The 22,038-nt window shown below is 36.2% G+C and overlaps 1 protein-coding gene across 2 annotated transcripts in view; it reads right to left on the bottom strand.

Moving 5' to 3' along the window:
* Positions 1 to 17,323: 17,323 nt before the first annotated feature.
* Positions 17,324 to 22,038, bottom strand: part of LOC120317579 (diacylglycerol kinase beta-like) — a 171,402-nt gene continuing 166,687 nt past the window's right edge. Inside the window, exons 28-29 of one of the 2 annotated variants that reach the window (XR_005559274.1) lie at positions 21,733 to 21,901; positions 17,324 to 19,383 (exon numbers count right to left, since the gene is read on the bottom strand). Coding sequence is in view for 1 of the 2 variants with exons in the window: in XM_039364268.1 (XP_039220202.1) it covers positions 21,815 to 21,901 (87 nt within the window). In the remaining variant the exon portion in view is untranslated. Of the gene's footprint in view, positions 21,902 to 22,038 lie in introns of both variants that reach the window. The other variant, XM_039364268.1, reaches the window with a different exon arrangement.

Genomic DNA, 22,038 nt, shown 5'->3' with positions numbered 1-22,038 from the left:
CACGCTGTTATGATGGTAAGACATTACAGGAAGTCGACAACTTACAACCATTCATTTAGTGATTGTTTGAAAATACAGTGGCACTGGAAAAATGACTAATGACTGTTTTGCACACTTACAACTGTAGCAGCATCCCCATGGTCACGTGATAAAAGTTCAGATGCTTGGCAACTGGCATGTATTTATGATGTTTGCAGTGTCTTGAGATCATTACCTTTTGCAATCTTCTGACAAGCAAAGTCAATGGGGAAGCCTGATTCACTTAACAAGCATGTTATTAATTTGAGAACTGCAGCAATTCACTTAACAACTGTGGGAAGAAAAATAAAACAGGGCACCACTCACTTAACTTAGCAATGGATATTTTGGGCTCAATTATGTTCATGCGTTGAGGATTACCTGTACAGTGTGTGTTCTCAGAATCAGTCAACATTATATAGTTGTGTGGATTCAAAGCTGTTTTTGAACTGGTGCAATGTTCCAATGTTGAGATGCCCTCAGAAGAATCTTGAATGTGTCCATTGGTTTATACCATTCTTCCCTAACTTGGCATCTCATAATTGAACTCTCAATTATACTGCCTAGGAATTATGGGCTTTGTTCTCCTATATATCTGGAGATTCCAGTTTGGAAAATGCTGCTTTATAGTTTTTTAAAATGATGGTGAAGTTTAATATCCAATGTATTTTTTTAAAAAAATCATACAATCATGAAATCAAGTGCTCCTATTCCAGCACTAATTCTGAACAAGTACTGTAGCTGTTGCCTGCTCACAGCCATTTCAAGATTAGCTCAGAATAGGTGTGGTGCCCATGGAGATTAGGCATATATGTGTGGTGGCTGGAACTGCCCCTTTCAATAAAAGAGTTGCCTTGGGATGTATATTATATCCACTACACATGCGGGGTGGTTCTCAAATACATGCTAAACTGTAATGTGATCTTTTTAGTAGTTTAGCATGTTATTTCAATCTGGACATTTAGGTTTGTAAATAATGATTTATGGCTTAGTGTATTGAGTAAGCACATCCGTTTTTTTTTTTTTAATAAACTATGGTCAAAGAAAAAACAATTTGCGTAAATCTAATCTTGTTCTCTTCTGAATGATTGAGGATACCTCAGTTCAGTGTGAGATCTGAATCATCATCTCTTTGGTTACAGCACAATAAAGCTGCCTTCAGAAAGGCTAGGTGGTGAGATTGTATCTCCTAGCTTCACCCTTGAATTGCATAAGCCATATATATGCAAAAGCTGAACATATATTGACTTTTGTGAGGCTGGCAATCACCATGGAACAGCATTCCAGGTAAGCGGAGACCTACATGCTGCACTTTATGTCTTGATAGCTAGAGGGTGAGGAGGAGAATATGACATAAGGCCCAGCTCCACTTTTCATCCATGCTTTTAATCCTCTGCGTGGATTTAGAAGGGGCTTATCTATCAACACTTTTAATGTAACCAGCATGTTGTGAATATAAAGAATACATTAGGAAAAAAAAAAAGGATTTTAGAGTGCATTTCAGTTTGTGTGAGCTGAAAATGAATCCAGATTTTAAAAACTAATGACAGGTTTGGCTACAGTATATGAATTCACATTCATATCCGAGAAAAAAAAAACCCTGCTGTTACCAAGTAGAAGTGCTGTGCAGAAAGACAGGAATATGGATCAGATATCATGCTTTGCACTCTCATCACTAATTCCCCAATCATATCGTCCTTGTATCAAATTGCAAGACTGCAGCTTCAGACAGTAAGCTGCACGTCTGCTGAATCAATAGATCGTAAAGCAACTGGATAGTTAGAATATCAGCTTTCTCATCTGGAATGAAAAAGGAATCACTTTCACAACTGCAGTAACATTGGGAAGGCAACGTGAAAGTATCACTATGAACAATTGTATTTGATAAAATGGTGACACAGGAAAGAGGAGGCATGAGAAGAAAAGACAAGTTTTAGAGCCTACAGAAAGAAAGTGCAATCCAAGAAGAGACGGGTGGTAGCATAGATCTGAAGTTGGCAGGAGGGGATGAAACTTGCAGAATTCAGACTCTGCAAGAGGAACCAAAGAGCCTAAAAATGTAGGCCTGAGTAAGGGAAATGTAAATGAAGCAGGTCTATCTCTTAATAATTTATTGTTCCACTCAGGTCCATGTCACTGCATGTTTTCCCACCTATTTCATTTATGCTTCATAAAATTTGATGAGGTCAATCTTAGCTTGAGTCACTCATATAAGCAGGTCAAGTGAAAGCAGTACAGTTAAACTGCAGCAAAACTTGAATCTGGGCCAGTTCTAATTCATGTCTGGTGTCAGCTGATCTTCAGGCAGACAAGCTAGTTACAAGAGGAAGCAGAGCAGCTTGTTACCAGATTGAAGAATTTATTTGCTTAATCTCTCTCTTTCTGTCTCTCACTGGAAGCTTATTTTTAATGGATCCTTGGATCAGAATATATTTTTGCACAAAGTCCACAGGTAAAAGCTTGATTAAAGAGTATAAGTACTTAGTACCTATCTTATGTGGTGAAATTAGCACATATATTTATCAGCTGACATTTCTTCTCTAGCATTCTTTCCCAACTTAACCACTGACCAGGTATTTCCATAATCCTTTCCCAGTGTACTTCTTGCATGCTATCTGGAAATGGGAGTTGTAGTCTAGCACATCTGGAAGATTCTGCACTGTAGATTCAGAAATCATAATCCACCCAATTCATTTTTCTTGCAGGACCCATAATAGGCAGTGACTTATGTTTAATGCTCCTCCGACAACTGACTTAAAAATTAAAGAAAAAGCAAGCCATACAAATTGGGGAGAAACACTGAAATTACAGTAGCATTTTTAGTCTACTGGCCTCCAGATCCATTGGAATTACAGGCACTACTGAACAAGGACTTTGCACTAGTTCAAAATTTGCCCAGACTTCTTTGATCAAATGACATTCATTAATTTTTATGAGATGAGTTAGTTTTTTCCCCATTTTTTTGCAGTACTATTGATGGGAATTCTCTTTCTCCCCCCCCCCTCTGCTTTCAATACTCAAGTGAGCCATTCTCTTTCAATGCAGAGAACCATGTAGCCTGGTGCATTGTATGATGGCTGATTCGTTACAGAAGAGAAGAGGGAAACAGACAACACTTGACAATCTATGTTGCTTGACTGCAAGAATCTGCAAACAATCAAAACAGCCTAAACTTGGCTGCATTTTAAATGGCATTCCTGGATCCTGCCTGCTTAGAACCTATCTCCCATTTCCCTTCCTAATTCCAATCACAAAAGCAGCATGGAGTCATGGCCATAGACAACAGCCTAAATTGATGGTACCACATGGATTTATGACTTGGCTGTTGCATAATCTAACCATTGTTTATTAAATAAACCATAATTTGATGAATTTGCACAAGCCACCAGTCAGATGCCATTCATACAACATATTAAATTAAAACTAAACAGAATACTTTATGGCTGCATGCTCTAGCCATAGCTAAAAAACCTGAAAGAAGAACATCTGTAATTTTTGGTCTATGTTTTGGCAATTTCAATCATCTTCCTGGCAGTAATATAAAGCAAATCCTTATCTATGACACTCTTTTGTATGACTCCCTCAAAGCCAGACTGCTCATGCATCATGATTAAGTGACAGATTGCCATGTATGAAGAGGACCCAGCATTCTTCTTAACATACATGTAGTGTTATACTTCCTCAAGCTAGCAGACCAACAAATGAGTTCTGAATTATTTTTTCTGGCTCTTTTTCAAGATATTCTGGCCATTGGCCAAGAAGATGTTCTGTTGGGCCCCTACATTCTGGCCAGTGGTGGAATTTTCAGAATATATATATATATATATATATATATATGCAGCATATGAGTATCCAAATGTGTGGTAGACCAATGGAATGCACACCCAGCCCTGCCCAAGCCTGGTTTATTAGCTGGATAGATGGAAGAAAGCAAGCAGTTCTTTTCCTTCCATATTCTGCTTTTTTACTGAAGCTTTGCAAGACTCCTTCAGAGGGAGGGGGAAAACTTGACTAAATATAGCGCCTCTTTAAAAATGGCTCTAAATTTAACACAATACTTTTCACATGGATTTTTTTTCTTTTGGTTTTTCTGACATGTGAGCTTTCTTGCTGCTGCCTTTTATTTCTGTTCTCCTGCAGTAAGGAAAGGAACAGCTTATTTTTAAATCAGAATTTCTGATTTATATAGCCTACAATGACTTAAATCAGATTTTGAAGATGAAATGTTCCTGAAACATGAAAATAAAAATCTATAGCTCTTGCCAAATGACATCAACACTGGAGCTGACTTGCTTGGCCCGTGCCTTTTCACTAGATTTCAGCTTAGCCAGAATAATCTTTATAGGTATTAAAATTACTTTAAAATATATGTAAATACTTTAAAATATCTACATGAATCTGCAGATGAAGGTAAATTGTATCTAAGATTATATAATACGGTAGGTGTGTATATATTCATTTATACACACCTATGCAGCTCATATTCTAATGACTATAATTGAAATATGTTCATCTTTGGCTTTTAAGTGAACCAGATTTTAAGTGGAAATGCATTATTCATTACACGAAGGTGTAATATTACAAAACTGTTGCATATTTTCCAGAATTAACCATATACATTTGTCATAGCAAATTATCAAAAGACGCTTTTATATGATGGGTTATTGTGAACATTGCGTGGCTATCTTATATTCCATTCTTCATAGTTCTTAATCACAGATCATGGTTTTCAAAATGGTTTAAAAAGTTGTCCATACTTGGAACACTTTTCATTTCCTGTTAGCACTAACTGGAATTTGAAACTAACACTTGCCCTTAGTTTCAAATTCTGATTGGTGTTAACTAACAATGATATGGCTTCAAACCAGCATAATACAAGACATCAGTTGAAAGGAGCAGTGAGAGGCAGGGATCAGATAGTGGCACTTACATTCAAGTTATCTACTTATGACATCAATCAGAATAGAGCTGGAAGGGGCTTTGGAGGTCTTCTAGTCCAACCCCCTGCTCAAGCAGGAGACTCTATATCATGTGAATGTGGTTGAAAGCTAACATGTTTATTGGATAGTAACACTCCTTTGTGCATTTGATGAAAAGCTACAGAAATTAGGGCTTATAACTTTATTGATCTTTTAGGCATCCCAAAGCTCTTTCTGTGATTTGAAAAGAATATATTGAGTTTGGAAGATAGCAAGTCAGGGAAGAAATGATTGTAGGAAGTAGAAAAGGCCACTTTGGATTGATCGTGATTAAGGAAGAACAGCATATATTTTCTCTAGAAAATATAGAGAGGCAACCTATATGAAATTCCAAATGTGCTTCTGCATGCCAGCTGCTAGAGGGAAGGCTTCCATGTCTGGATGATAGGCTTTCTAGAATGTCTGGGTAATTGAGATTGGAAACAGATTAGTGGATTAAACCAGTAACCTCTAACCAGTCAGGTACTAAATGTTAGATTACAGGTTTCATTACTTTTGGTAAACAGTCATGCTGACTGGGCTTGATCCAAGTTGGACTCTAAAAACACCTAGTTGTTGCTATACTAAATGGACTCTTGAAGTGGGCCAGCAGGCTTTTCCATTATTCTGGCATCCTGGTATGCTACATACCTGGCCTATCAAGATACGTGGTACTATTATGACGGTTTTATGAAAATAATTGGAAGGAATGATCATGATTTTATAGACTGTATTCTGGTTTATTTTAATGTGTTATATGTTTTATTAAACTTGTACATTACTTGGATTTGCCCAACTAAAGATATAAAGGTTAACCAGAATGGATTGAACAAGCAAATGAGGTAAGCAAACCCAAACTTAGCCATATCCGCCTTATTTTTCAGATATTTCCAGCACTGGCTGTTGTTATTTGTTTATTTACATTTTTTGTGCAAAGCATATATGACCTGGCTCATACATCAAACTGTTATAGTTTATTTAATTATAATTTACCGCATAAACATAGCCGGCAGGGTTCACACAACATAATAAGCCAGAACCAAACAGATGATATTATAATTCCATGCTGTGTATCAATGAATACATCACAGTCTTTGTAAAGTGCAGATGTGTTTTAAATGTGTTTTATTTGTTCATTTATAAAAGTCTTCCTAACTTGGGTAGGTTAGTCCTGGGAACTAACCTACCCAGTCTCATAACAACTATATGAGAAGATTACACTAAATGATTTGGACCTGTTCAAGAGACACTTTGTGTCTGGAGTTCTGGAATCTCTTCCTCACACTTTTGTCTCAACAAGGAGGAAACACCTTAATTCAATTACAGAGCATGGTATTTGCATGTGGAAAGTCCTGAGTTCTATTCCTGATATCTCTGGGCTGATCTAGAAAAGATTTTTGTCCTGAAATTCTGGAGAATTAATATCAGTTAGATGCGACAATATTGACTTACAGTATGTGGACCAGTGAAGGGACTAAGGAACACATCTAGACATAAACCATTTTTAAAATCCAATTTGTGCACAAGCCATAATGACCTATTTTACACATATTTAAAATACATGGGGTGAGTTCACATGTAATAATTATAAGTAAATAAACCACGTTATGGTTTAGTGTGATGTGTGAACAGCATGGAAATTACAGCCTCCTATGAACTGGCATTGTAGAAAGTGTTTATTTTCACATAGGATTTTTCTATCCTTGGAAAAATGTACCAGTTAAAGAGGCAAAGAAAATCTATTCTTCATGGGACTTTATTTTGACAGGAAAACCTCAGAATGATTTCCAGCTTCATTACTACAATGGATTATCATGTATTTGTTTTCTTAATATAGGCAATGCTGTGATACTTATAACTTGGGTTATAAGTCATGCAAAAAAGTGAACTATATGCAACACAAAACCATAGGAAGTTAGGTTGATGCTTTGCTCTCAGTATATCTTGAACATGGAGCAACATTGGTAAGATCAATTAAAAAATGATCTTGGAAAAATGATTATTGGAAGATCAACAACCACAGAGAAGGCAAAATTGTAAAGTTTTGGCCTGCTATTATAAATTGGAATCAACCAAGCAGGGATACTTAAAATGAATGTTTGAATTCTGGATAGGAATTGATCAAGATTCAAGTATCACTCAATAACTATTAGCAGATGAAAGGAGATTCATTGCCAGAAATAAAATATTCAGGAATGCAGAACTGGGATACAGAACACGTTGCCCAAAAAAAGACCTGATACCTATAATGAAAGATGTGAATAAGGTGCTTGAAAGGATCAAAATAATATCTATTGAACAGACCAAACAGCTTGCCTACAATATAGCAGTAATTGTAAACACAAAACCAAAATCATATTCAATCCCCAAGATCAGGCTAGAAACCAAGATTAGGAAATTAAGATCAGATGTGAGTAATTTAAAGAACATGAAAGAACAAAAATCAAGAAAATGTAAAAATCAAGAGAGCCCTAATAAAAAAATAGCACCAGAAAATGAATTAAATAAACATTGTGGAAGAATAATAACAGCAGAAATGGTTAAAATTAAGTGAAAACGGTTAAAAACGACATCTTCTGGAAATGATCGATTGCATGGCTTTTGGCTCAAATATCTGATTAACTTACATCCAATTATAGCTAAACAGCTTAATGAAGTATTGCATAAAGGTGACATCAACTTAATAACTGGCAAAATGTATCTGATTAAAAAAGACTCAGAAAAATGGACATCAGGAAACTATAGGCTGATAACATGCTTGGCTACAATATTTTAATTACTCATAAACTTCGTAGTGGGTAAATCCAAAATTATTTAGCAGAAAATAACATCTTTTCCATAGAACAGAAAGGAAATAAAAGTAAAAGTAGAGATGCAAAAGACCAATTTCTGATCGATAAAACAGTTCTAGAGAATTTCAAGAGCTGAGATAACAATTTACATATGATTGATTGATTATAAAAAAGTGGCTTGATTCATTGTCACATAGTGTAGTCAACAAATGTTTGGAAATAACAAGTGTCAGTAAAAAAAAGAATGCTTATAGAAAAAAGTAATGAAGCAGTGGAGGTAAAATTGCTGGTTGAAAATGAAAAAGAGGGCATATCAACATTAGAACAGGGTGATTCAATATCGCTCTTATTATCTGTCATTGTGTGATCCCACTTTCAGTGATTTTGAAGAAAACAAAGTTTGTTTATCAAACAGCAAAAATGCTTCCAAAATCTCATATTTGCTTTATGTAGATGACCTGAAGCTTTAAAAATCCAATCATTGACAAATACTGTAACAATTTTTAACACAGATATAACAATGAAATTTGGCCTAGAGAAATGTGCTACAGTAGCAATAAATTAAGGTAAAATTATAAAGCAGCAATGGAATTAAAATGCCAAATGATCAAACCACCAGGAGCCGTCAGAATGAAGCCTATGTGTGTCTGGATATTTTATAGTTAGATAACATTAAGCATGGACAAGTTAAAAAGTTGATTTGTAAAGAATACATCCAAAGAGTTAGAAAACTGTTAAAGACAAAATTGAACAGTGGAAACGCCATCAAAGCCATCAATACTTGGGCAATATCTGTGATATGATACTTTGCTAGCATTTTTAACCAGCACAAGCTGAACTGGATACTTTGGACTGCAAAACAAAATAACAAGAAAACTGATGATTATTCACTATGCATTACATCTCTGTAGTAATATTGATAAATTATACCTGTCCTGCAGAAATGCAGAGATTTAGTTCAAGTCAAAGTTTTGAAGAAAGAAAAGCACACATTGGCTGATTATGTACAAGCACTGATGTAAGTTAAAACTTGGAATATACTGAATATACAGGAAACTAAACATGAATATTGAATAACGTAATACAAACACAGACAGAATGCTGTCAGGGAAAAATCTTTACATGGTCAATTTCTACAAAAGAGTGAGAAAAAAACGGATAAAGATAAACTCTGGCTATGGCTTACAACTGGAACATTAAAAAAGAAGCTGATGTCTTAATTTTTGTTGCTCAAATTAATGCAGTCGGGGCCAGAATTGAAAAATCATCACATAATTCAAAATGCAAATTGTGCAAAGAAGTAGAAGAAACAGTAGATCATATACTTACAGTAGCTCATGCAAGAAATCTCAGAAACAGATTATAAGCACTAATATAACACAGTTACCAAATTGATTCACTGGAACATCTGTTAAAATTATCATGTGCACATTATGAAAAATTGGTGGTTACATTGGTTAAAAAAGTAGTTGAAAGTAATAGATTAAAATATTGTGGTATTTTCAAAGACAAGTTGATAAAATCTTGGCACATAACACTACAGACTTAACTGTAGTGAAAAGAAGAAAATGTAGATAACGGATGTACCAAGGGATAGTAAAATAGAAGACAAAGAATTGAAGGTCACACAGTATCAAGATCTGAAAATCAAAGTTAAAAGATCATGGTATAAACAAACCACGGAGGTCCTGGGGGTTATTTGCACACTGAGTGTCATACCAAATTATCTTGGGTGGCACTTAGAAAATCCATTCATCGACAAAATTTCCATTTTTCAATTACAAAAGGCCACACTGCTTGGTTCAGTGCATATACTACACAGATACATTACAGCATCCTAGATTCTTGGGAAGAACTTGATTCATATGAAGTCCAACATCAGCTAAAGAACTTGCAGTTGTCATTTCACATTGTTGTGTATATAATAAATAAATATATCATGAGAGTGAAGAAGAAAATCTTCACTCTCATGATGTAGTTACTTATCATACACACAACAATGTGAAATGACAGGTGCAGGTCCAAACTTAATGAAGGAAACACTATCAAAGTAATTAATATCTGGGCAATTCCAGTCATTAGATACACAATTGGAATAATGGATTGAACTCAAGTAGAATTAAAAGTCCTGGATAGGAAGTTTAGATAAATAATGACCATGAATCATGCCCTTCATCCACACAGTGATTTTGCAAACTCAATTCATATATTGTGAACAGTATAAGTAGGCATGGAATATTTCAAGTACACCGGACAGCTAAAGAAGAAGAAAGGACATTGGAAGAAGAAGGAGAGTGAAGAAGATGCACTGAAGCTAGTATACCATGAAAGCTTACTGAGTACTGTAGACACTGTGCTGGCCTAAAAGAACAACCAAATGAAAAATAGAAAAGAGACATGGCAAGGCAAAGTATCAATGGCCAATACAATTAAAAAAAAACAAACAAAGCAGATAACAAGACCTTGCAATGGCTAAGACACCTGAATGGCAAGTTAAAGAAAGAGGGGCTAATTCTGCCTGCATAAGACGAAGCCTTAAGAACAAATGTATGCAAAGTCAGAATTGAGAAGACAGCAACAGAGAGTAAATGCAATCTTTGCAAAGGAACTTAAAAAACATTGGGCCACAAAGTTAGCTGCTGAGAGAAGATCACACAGACTGACTACAAACACTGATATGACAAAGTAGCAGCAATAATGCATTGGAAAATCTTCAAGAAATACCATTTCCCTGCAAGCAAGAACGAGGGGACCACAAAATGTACAAAGGAAGAGAAAATGAAGAAATTAAAGTGCTATGAGCCTTTAGAATTCAAGCAGACAAGCACTTGCCAATAACATCCAGACTTTGCTGATATTGATAAAAAAGGCAAAATATTTTGGGTAGTGGATGTACCTGGAGACAGCAGAAGAAAAGAGAAAGAACTGGGAAAAATCATAAAATACAAAGACCTGCAAATAGAAGTAGAATGACTGTGGTAAAAGAAAGCAAAAATAGTACCAATAATAATAAGGCATCTTGTGTGCAATCCCAAAACATCTGGAGCAGCACTCGAACACCATTGGCATTGACAAAACCACTATCGGTTAATTGAAAAAGGCAGCTTTACTTGGAACAGCTTACAATCTGTGACAGTTCTTTTAACATTATCAAATAACATCTCTCTATCCCAGGTCCTCAGGAAGGACCTGAGAATAGATAAAAACATCAAATCTAGTCTAAACATCTGGCTGACTGTGCAACAAACTATAGTAAGAATCTATAGGGGAAATAACAAGCCAAAGTTACTTATTTTTAAAAGATTCTTGCTATGGAAATATATTGTTTTACTTATTTAGACAGGCTAAATAAGTTATGGTCATCTGGCAGTTATGATGTATTATGTATGCATTTATTTATTTAATTTATTTACTATCTATCTTGCTATGGAACTATTCTAGGCAACTTATAACAATAAAAAGGAGTTGAAGAAAGAAGTTGAAAAACAGAAATAAAATAATAGAATAAAATAAACAATGGGGGGGGGAACCAATGAAACACATCTATATGATAAGAAAAGATGGATGAGTGGAGAGCAGAGAACAAGGAGAGAGATGGAGTCTGCCATCAATCCAGCAGCCACCTCCAGCATGGACCTTCCCCTATTTGGTCCCCAGGCCAACCTGCAAAGCCAGGTCTTCAGGCTCCTAGGGAAGGATAGGAGGGTGGTGGCAGATCTTACCCTAGAGGGTAGGATATTCCAAAGGTGGGCTCTTCTTTTGGATCCCTATAGTCGGAGTTCTTTGACTGATGGGATTTCAGTAGGCCCTCTCTGTGGGTACAAGATGGACAGGCTTGTCCTAGTGGGATGATACGATTTGTTAGGTAGCCTGGACATATGCCATTAAGGGCTTTAAGGGTCATAACCAACACCTTGCATCTGGAAGCCAGTTCAGTTTGTGGAGCAGAGGTGTAATATGGGCCATCCTAGGGGCCCCAAAGACTGCTTTCACTGTGCACATTGTACCAGCTGAAGCATCTGAATGGATATCAAGGATAGCACCATGTACAGTGTATTGCAGTAGTCCAGACAAGGGATGACTGTGGCTTGAGTAATTGAGCACAGGGAATCATGATCCAGAAAAGGTCACAGCTGATGCACAAACTGCAGCTGTACAAAAGCTTTCCTAGTCATACCCGCCACCTGCTCTTTAAGCAGGAGATTTGAGGCCAGGAGAAGTCATGGACTGGGTCTGAATGGGTCAGAGCAACCTTGTCCAGAACTAAGGATGACAAAACCTTGGGTCCTGAGGCTCCATGCACCCAAAGCCATTTTGTCTTGCCAGGGTCCATTTGAAGTCTGTTGTCCCCCGTCCAGGTCCCTACAGCCTCCAGGCATCATGAGAAGATAGAGACAGCATCACTCGGGTTACCAGTTTAATATTCTGTATTTTATGAAAATGAATAGGACCTATTTTGATTGGTATGATAGGCTCTACTTTTCATATTACCCCTGTATTCCTAGAACTTACCCAGGTTTATTTGATAGTTCCTGGGCTTAACAATTTTGCTAAAGTTTCTTTCAACTTTTCAAGCCTTATATGCTGCTATTACTACACTGTTACTGAAAATGGGATACCAGATCACCTTCAGTAAAAAGAGGAGGTATTCAGAAAAAGATGAACGATAAAATAAGTGTTAATGTTTTGTAAGGTATGGTATAATCATTTTCTTAATAAAATGACTCTTGGGACACGCCTATGCCTCATCCAGGGAGGCCATAATGGGCATATTGACATATTGACCCCTAGAGTAGAATGCTATCACACTGAACATTGTAAGTGATATTATTGTAGCTGCTATTCATTCAAAGTCATTTCAAAGTCAGCCACTTTTTCATTGTAATTTTATTTAATGTAGAACTACATCAGAGAGGATTTACATAGAACCATGAGCTATGCAACAATTTCACACAATTCCATGCAGGGAACTACAAGATCAATAAAAAAGGAGGATGAGTAGTCCATGCTCAAAGGATATACATACATATAATGAACAGAATTATCCTGACTGCCTGTATTCACACAGTACACTAGGAGGGGAAGTGTACATCCATTACACTTCCTAAATGGAGAAAAGCGTATTTTCCCTGATTACATATCGGTCCCTCTGTTTAGGTGCATAAAATCTCCCTTATGAGTTTGGGAGATGCTTGGGAAGGGTAGCTAAGTTTGAGAACTTCTGCAACACAGGAGTATTTTGTGCATATTGCTTTTGCTATCTGGAGTTTTGTTTCTTTATATGTTATAAAAAATTTTCTGAGCATAAACTGAAATGGAACAGAATAAATCCCACTCACTAGTTTAGTGAGAATGTCAGAACAGGGGTAGAATTGCTTTGAGGGAAGGAGCACAACTTGTTGGAGAGAACATGTGCTCTGTATGCAAAAACCTGTAGATCTCTGGCATCTCCAGAAGCATCTTGGAAGGACTTCCCACATAAAATCCAGAACAACTTCTGCTAGTAAATATAGAAAATATTGGGCTAGATGGATCAGCAGTCTGACCAAGTATAAGCAGCTTCCTGTGACCCATATCTAAATGGGCCTCAGTAGCAAGCAAGCAATGTAAACAGCATGGGTAATGGAATAGATTCTTGGAAGCTGAAAATTCTTAGGAATGGCATTAATAGCACCTCCCCACAACACTAGTGGAACTTCTGTGCACATTATACCTCTTTTACTTATATACCCAATTTTAGCAATTTCTTACTATCCAGCATGTGGTGATTTTGCTGAATGTACAAAATGTTACTACTGGAAAATATTCTGCTCGTATTGATACTGTAAGATGCAAATGCTCTCCCTGTGATTATAAGTCTGATTTGGTTCATGCTTCATTCATAGGTGCAGAAATCAGCTGAACTGACTGTCAACTTGCCATATCAGTAATAAATAAAATATAAATGCTTTTATTTAGATTAGTACTCTTTAATTGAATGGCATTTATCTGTAATTCAGATGGAGGAGAGGCTTTGTTTTTTTCAGAAACTGGATGCAACTGGTTAACAGGGCTCTTCAATAATTCTAAAGGGTACACTGCTTGCATTTTACACTAAAACTAGTACTTCTAAAGGAGCTATCCACTAAAAAAACCCCAATATCTGGCAGAGTCCTACAGAATGTACCAAATGGGTTAATTGGCAGTTTTGTGCTAGATGGCCATTTATCAAAGTAAATCCTCAGATTTTGGGTAGGCAATATTTCAGCAAACAGGGGGGGGGGAGGATAAAATGATTAGGGGAGAAAAGCTTATAGTAGATGACTAGAGATATACTGAAGGAGAAAATGAGCTGAAATAATGGGCAACAGTCTGCCTAACAAAATGAGGAACAGGAAGAAGCAGCAGGTGTGGTTTAGTAGATATAGGATTGGCATGTTCTTTTGGAACTGTGCCAAAAAGTTACCCTTGAAACTGTCTATGATTTGTGTTCTGCGAAATATTCTTTTACAGTCCTTGGCCAACATTCTGCAAAACTGTGCAGAGAATATTCATACATAATGCTCCTTTGTCCTCCTATGGCTCATTATCTATAAAGGGCTAAATCTGTAGGTTGCCAGCAGTGTGAAATCAACCTGCTTACGTCCTCACTGGAGAAATAATGTAGTCTTCTAATTATGAATACTGTAGCCATAGAGGGAGCCCCCTATGAACTGGATAGTGGCTATATACAAGGTATTTGCAGTATTCATCAATAAATGCGTCTTCGTCTCCCTATGTTTTCTGCCTGCACTGGAGATGAAGCTGGGCTAATGAGTCATCACCTGAAATAACAATTTCACAGTTGGAATTCAGATCAGTTGCTTTCTAGATAGCACAAAGGCAATTTCAGGATCCTGCTTGTTCTTTCTGAACCATCTTGGCTCTAAAGAGGAAACTGGAGAAGTTGCTACCCCCCCAATCTCATTCTACTCAATTTGTTTTTAGTAACAGTATGAGTAGCAGAATTTAAACAGGTACAATCTTCTCCAGCACATCATGCAATGATGTAAAGCACAAGTTATTTTTTTCCGTTCTATATAAAAAAATAAAGACCTAAGATCAGACTTCAGAAAAAAAGGCAAATCCTCAGGTTTTGGGTAGGCAATATTTCAGCCAACACGGGGCAGGGGGGAGAAAAGCTTATAGTAGAGATATACTGAAGGAGAAAATGAGCTGAAATAATGGATTCTAGTCCAGCTAGAACTTTTACTATTGCCCACAATTCCTGTTTTGAGGCAGGTGCTTTTATGTGGGAATCAGTTTGAAATAAACTGTATTTAAAATAAATTTGAAACTGTCACATAAAAAGCAAAGCAAGTGCTAAGCTTTTGCATAATAGCAGTTATGAGTTCACGGATAACTCTTGGCTTGTTCAGTTACCCTTGATGAAGCAAAAAATAAAGCAAGGAGGAGCCTGGCTTATGAATTTGGTGTATGCCTGTTTAGGAAGAAATGGGGAAATCAAATGCATCTAACCTAGACAGAAGGGATTATTCAAATCAAGCCAGCCAGATGCAAAGCTGGAGAACTACATTCCTTTCAATTTGCCAGAGCAAGGAGACAAGGCAGCTTTATCTCCTGCCTGTTCCTGTCTAGAACTGCTGGCCTATGTTCATTCCACTGTACTATGTTTACATTTTATACTAAACCATGGTTTAATCAATCTATTGTTGTTTGGCCTTACACATAAAGTGAAGCCTTGTGACTTACCTAGTGTGTCTTCAACAATTTATTAAACTATAAGCCAAATGAACTAATTTAATCTTTACAGGGGAAGAAATGGGCAGCGTGTACTAAATATATTTCCTGCTACACTGGAAGATGTTATATGTTTGCTTGGTCTTCTTGGGATAGCTACAGTACATATGAACAATCCAAAGCTGTACTTACAAAAATGACATCTTTTTTTTTTTTTATTAAAGCTGCATTTCAACAAGATCACTAAGCTGTGTTTTGTTTAACTATGGATTACTAAATAGTAGAGGACACAGAATGCACAAAGCCACACAACATTATGGCTAAGTATATAAGAGGCTTCAAGCTTAGTTTTAAATTAAAAAGGAATCTGTTTGCCAGCACTGCTGCCAAGAAATGGATGGTGGGTGAGTGGACTACTTTTGTTTCTAATATGATTTTGCATATAGTAAATCATACTATTACTTGATTAATAAGGGGGAAAGGAATGTATATTAAAACGAAATGAATGAATGGGATTTACATATTATATTTAATCCATTTTATGCATCTTTAAAATGGTAGGCAACATTTTATGGACACATAGAAGCATAATGAATTTTGCTAAACCTAACATTGCAAATACTGTAAATGTTTCAATGTCAACACAAATCTATTGGATATGGACAGATTTTGCTCATTGTATCCAAAATCTTCTAAAGCAAGTTAAAGTTGGGAAATACTGCAATTTATAGTTCATTAACATCTGGTGGGCTATAGTTTCATTTTTCTGTTCACTGATAGTTTGTTTTATTGAATATACCACGTTTATTGCATTAAGCTGTAAATCATGATGTACAGCCCACAATGGCTTCATATAATACATTGTTAAGTTCCAGCAATGAGTTCCAGCAATGCACAAATCCAATTATTGTGGCTTATTAGGAACTATCATTGAATCTAAAGATAATTTGAAATTCAAACTTACTTTTAATAAAATCTGATCTAGGGTGGGGGTGAGGGTTGGTTTATTTACATTACTGTTGAAAAACATGACAAATAGCTACTATACTAGTGCATTGTATATGAAGGCAGAATGCAAAGATTAATCACTACTATTAAGAATTGCTCTTGAGTGTTACAGAGCTAATAGAAAATGTTACTAAGTTACTAAGCATGTTTACTATAAGTGAACCTACCTAGAGAATTGATCATACAATGTGTGACAATGGGCTTAAGGTGATTAAATTAAAGAAATATAGGTGTATATTAAACAAATTCAAAAATAAGATTAATTGAAATTGGTCACCTATCACCTATCTCTATTTTACTATTTTCACTTAAATTTTGGCAGGAGAAGCAAATATTCAATTTTACACAAATGATCAGTTTTCTTAATAGGACTTCTCTTTCCTACCTCTTCTCTGAACAACTGTGCTTCTGCAAATCTTGTCTGGAAGGTCATCCAAAAAGATGCAAGAGAGAAGGAACCTGTTTGGCCAGCCCAATTTGTTCCTCAAGTGGATGGATATAATTGGATGTACCCCTTACTTTGATTAAACCACTGTAAATCAATTAAATATAAGCAACATAGTCTTTAATGTAGCCATCTGGTTACACTCTAGGACTTAATACACCAATCTCTGAGCTGACAGAAAAATACTATAGCATGAAACATGTTCTGACAGCCAAACCCTACACTTCCTGATTAATAGGGCTGGTGTAGTACTTACTTTTGAGACTAGTTTGAGACTAGTTAACAAAAGGGATTGGTGGATTCTCCTGGCTTTGTTTCTTCTCTCATCAAATATCTGCTGGTGTGAAAAACATCAACAATTGCTTTCTTAATATGTGGGGAGATGGGTTTGGGTGGCTGCACCCAAGGGTTTAGTTACCTGGTATGTTATTTAACTAATAGACTATTGACATGAAGTAATAGACTACTGACATGAAGATGCTATGAGCTGGGACCCGCCACTAGCAATATTTCAAAAGAGGACTTAAGCTTTGTCTCAAAAAAGAGGAGGTGCGTGGATAACGTAGGACAGAGGTCTCATGACTGGACTTTTTCTAAGGAAGGCCGATCAATGTTCAGAAAAACCTTTACTGACAGACTATAGACCTTAAAGGGAAGTGGTGAAAAGCACTAAGGAACTTTTCCCCCTCTTCACTACCCCAGTGATATGGCACTTTGATTGAGAAGCTCAGAAGTGGAGTAATGAGTGAGCTCCCTCTTCTGCTAATGATGTGAGGGGATTGCTGGCAACAAATAGCCAAACCAGCAACACCCAGAAATAATCCATAGAGTATTCAAAATGGTGCCCCCCCATGATAAAACAACAACAACAGCCTTGCAAAATACCTTGTTGGCAGAATTACTGGAAAATCTGCAATGCAGTAACTGGGGATAGAATCAGCAACAGTTAGCAGAATTGTGTTTTGGTCTAAATCAATCTTCTGTGCAGTACATGTTTAAAGAGCAGGACTAGTACTCTTTCATAAGAGTGTTAAATTCTTGCACCAAATTCAGTGTATACACTTTGGAAAGCATCAGTAAGACATTGCACAAACAGATGTTCCTGTAGAAGTCTTATGTCTGGTCTTTCCTGCAGTTCAACGGTAAGTGTCCATGGAGGGCAGTGCCCAGAACTGGAGGGGAGGCAACATCTGTAGAGCAGACTAAAGTACCAGATCTTAGCCCTGACTGCATGATCAACCACAACACGGGTAAATGTGTTAGATGTCCTCATGCATCTGAAGAAGGAAAACAATTTCATGCTGGAATAACTACAAATAATTCCCTTAGTACAGGCTGGGGATGTGATGAAAAAAACATCACAAGACCATGAAATTTAAGAATATTTACTATGGAATGGGCATGCCTTGATTAGGGGGAAATGAGTTAATATGTTTGCTTTTCATTCTTAAGTCACACTATTTAAGGTATATTTACAACTCAGGTTTATTATTTTAAGCCAGCTTATTTTCCCTCAATAAAAATGCTGATTATAGTATTAGTATATGATCTATCATGACTCTAACCCTCTTCATAAAACAAAGATTTTCCAAATTCCCTCAGATGGGAATCACTAGTAAACCAGCTTATATTTGTGGAATAAACATGTCTTGTAGTGTATCAATAGACTGAGATCTGCTTCATTGGCTCTTGTTTTGTTCAGTATTATATTTTCACCTATAATAAAATCATAAGAATTGTCTGTAGTTCTTTGAAATGTCTAATATCTAAAATCCACATCTTTTTTGCTTTCTCATTACACTTAACTAACATCTGGCTACAACCAAATCTCAAGGGCACACAAAATTCCTGCTGTGCTATTTTTTTTAACTTGGCAAAGCTTTAGTCTGCAACTTTTGGCAGAGATAGTTTCTGAAGAAATTCTCCTTATTTGTTTTCTACTGTACATTCGTTAAAATCAATGGCAAAAGAAAAATATATTTAAGAAAAGAGTACGAGTTGTACTTGTGTCATGGATATTTTCATCATATTGATTAAGAACCAAAATTGAAAACAAGCAAACATAAAAAGAGATGAAGATATTTGGAAGCAAAGATGCTTACAAATAGGTAAGCAGAGCAAAAAGGAAGTGGAGCTATGGAAAAAAAGGGACAGAAGAACGCAGAATTATGAATACTAGTCAATGAGGTATTTTCTGATCCAGTAATAATAAAGAGTACATACTCTATAGAATTTTGCTCTCTAGGATGGATCCCAGATGAAACTCCGTAAATGGGACTCAAAAATTCCTGAGACTAAATTTCCAAATGTAAGAACAAATCTATCCATTATTTCTTCTATATTGTACCTCTTTCAAAACCTTCATGGTGTTGTCAGACATCTGAATGGATCCCAGGTGCAACATTTCCAAAATTGTAGGTATTGTAACTGCAATACAGGATGTCTATGAGAAATACAGTTATACTGTCATAGATGCCAAAGTCTCTACCAGATTTTCTAGTTCAGACAAGCCCTAAATAAAATCAAATGACTTCATTTAGAAAAACCTACATTAACAGAAAACATACTTTGTGTCCTCCTTATTTGAGTGGTCAAGTAAATACATGGATTTGTGCCATTTACTCTTTTCAGACTTCTAACTGTATAGGTTCTCCTGCTTGAGCAGGGGGCTGGACTAGAAGACCTCAAAGCTCTATTCTATTCTATTCTATTCTATTCTATTCTATTCTATTCTATTCTATTCTATTCTATTCTATTCTATTCTATTCTATTCCATTCCATTCCATTCCATTCCATTCCATTCCATTCCATTCCATTCCATTCTATTCTATTCTATTCTATTCTATCTCAGAGATGACATTCCTTTGTCCTGGATTAATGTAAAAGAACCTTCCATGCAACGATGAGAATCAGTGAGTACAATTTTCTTCATCTGAATTTAAAAGTATTTAAAGGAGTTAGTGTTCTTAAATTACCAATTCAAAATCCTGAAAAGCTACCATTCGTAGAAGAAGCTTACATTAACTTAGGGCTCTTTGATTAACATTTTCCTTCTGATGTTATAATAAAAATGTGTATCCATTTGTTAGCAATTTATCTTTTGAGAAGAATGGTACTGTTGCAAGTAAATAAAATCTTTCTCTATTTTCATCTCTTAGCTTCTCTTGAAAAAAAAATCTGGTGATCACACATATTGGCAATTGTGATCTAAACAGTTTTCCATAATCTGGCACTTTTATGTTATATAGAAAACATCACGTACATTGGAATCTAAAAAAGAATAAAGAGGGGGCATGACTTTGGCTATCACGATATACTGCTATCTGATTGAACAATGTTAAAGAAGAACTAGAGAATATGAGGTATTCATTTCCTAACTAAAATACACAATTTTAGTCTTTTGCATCTATGAATTATACGCACTGCACTCTAATATGTGCCTATACAAAATTAAATCCTATTGAGATCAGTGGGACTTAATCACAAAAATGTAAACAGGATTGCTGGTTGGGTAGTTTTCTGTTGCAAAAGCTAATGTATGGGATGAAAATTAACTAATTAGTTTGACTTCTGTGTTTGCTTACATTTGATTATAGTATCAGTGGCATATAAATGTCTATCATAGAATTTGCGTACAGTTCTGCATTAAATCTGGTCATGTATTCAGGCTATTGTAGGCATCTAGCATTTTCAGTTACTCAAGTCGGCCCCATAATGAGATAGAATTTAAAACTTCCATGGAAAAGCTTTAAACTATGTGTATAAAATATTTCTGGACTGAAGTTGTAGTAACCCTGTATGTGAAAAGAAATTTAAAAACATTAACTGGACAACAGAACCAGTATCAAACCTGAAGGTGTCCCTAATTCATTGAGGTTATTAACATACCAAATGGTGAAGGGTTACTCATACATTTAATATACCCTGAGTTTTCCTTTTCCTTCCAAAGGAAGTTCTCACTTTTAATCTTTTATGTTTCCTCTAATGAATCTGGCTTCTTTGTGGCAAAATATTTGTGTATTCCTGTGCCTCTGAAAGGGATCAGCTAACCAGTTTCCACTCTATTTTAAAACTAAAAATTATGACTGGAGCTAGCAAGGAGCTCTCTTGTTTTAGAGTTGCAGAAAAATAACATCTCTCTTCCTTTCCCTTTTCATCTCCCCTGTGTTTTCTAAACTTTGAAAAATAAATAGCATGTTTAAACAAGTGTACAGTTGGGTGACCCAAACAGTAGTGAAGCAAAATAACACTTATCTGCTGACAGAATTTCTTAAAAATAAATAAGCTAAGTTTGGTTCCTTGCCAAATCTGATGCTTCAACAGTTATTTTTTTGGAGGGGGGGGGGTTTCTAAGGAGTTTAAATAAGATGAAAATTCTCCTTCATTCCATCTGGAAGGCAATGTCAGACATGCTGTTTCCATGTCTGCTTGTTTGCTTTCTGACAGGGCTGTATAATTCAAGGCTGCCCAGAACAACTGTCTGTACAAGAGTCTCAGATTTTACCACAGGCCAACCAGAGCAGTGAGAGCTTCCTCTACTTGGACTGTGATATTATGGAGGGCAAAATCCTTCTGAATCTTCAGTGTCAATGCTATCCCTGCCAATAATATTTAGAGAAAGTGGCTATGTGTGCATGGATATACGAACCCACACTGCTATTTCAGTTTGACTGCCGTATGTCAACCCTGTTATTTTCTACTAAGAGTTCATAATGCTGCCTCCAGACTGATGTTTCCAAAGCACATTCAGAAGCCAGGAATCTGGAGGGATTAAGATTTCTTTTCTGCAGACCTTCCCTGGGTGGTTGCCACTGGAATGGAGAAGTGCTGTTTCTGAAGGTTGTTCTTTTCTTGATTGAAAATTAGTCTCGAGTTCAGTTTCTTCTCCTCAGGAAGAAAAAGCTGCTCTTTTGGGGAGGTCCTAACAACATTGGCACTTGGCTTTTGTGGGTTATTTTAATCTGGAAGCAAAAGGATAGAAGCCAAAGTCACAAAATCATTGAAATGAAAAGGCTTTTGGAGATAATTTGGAACAGTAAAATCCTGTATTTCATACAGAATTATGAGGCAAGAGGCAACAACAATAACTCTGATAGAT

The sequence above is a fragment of the Crotalus tigris genome, unplaced genomic scaffold (genome assembly GCF_016545835.1).
Source record: "Crotalus tigris isolate CLP2741 ecotype Arizona unplaced genomic scaffold, ASM1654583v1 scf7180000017591.2836849, whole genome shotgun sequence".
NCBI classification, from domain to species: Eukaryota; Metazoa; Chordata; class Lepidosauria; order Squamata; family Viperidae; genus Crotalus; species Crotalus tigris.
Note: the sequence above shows the minus strand (reverse complement) of the source record. Positions and strands in the feature narration are given on the sequence as shown.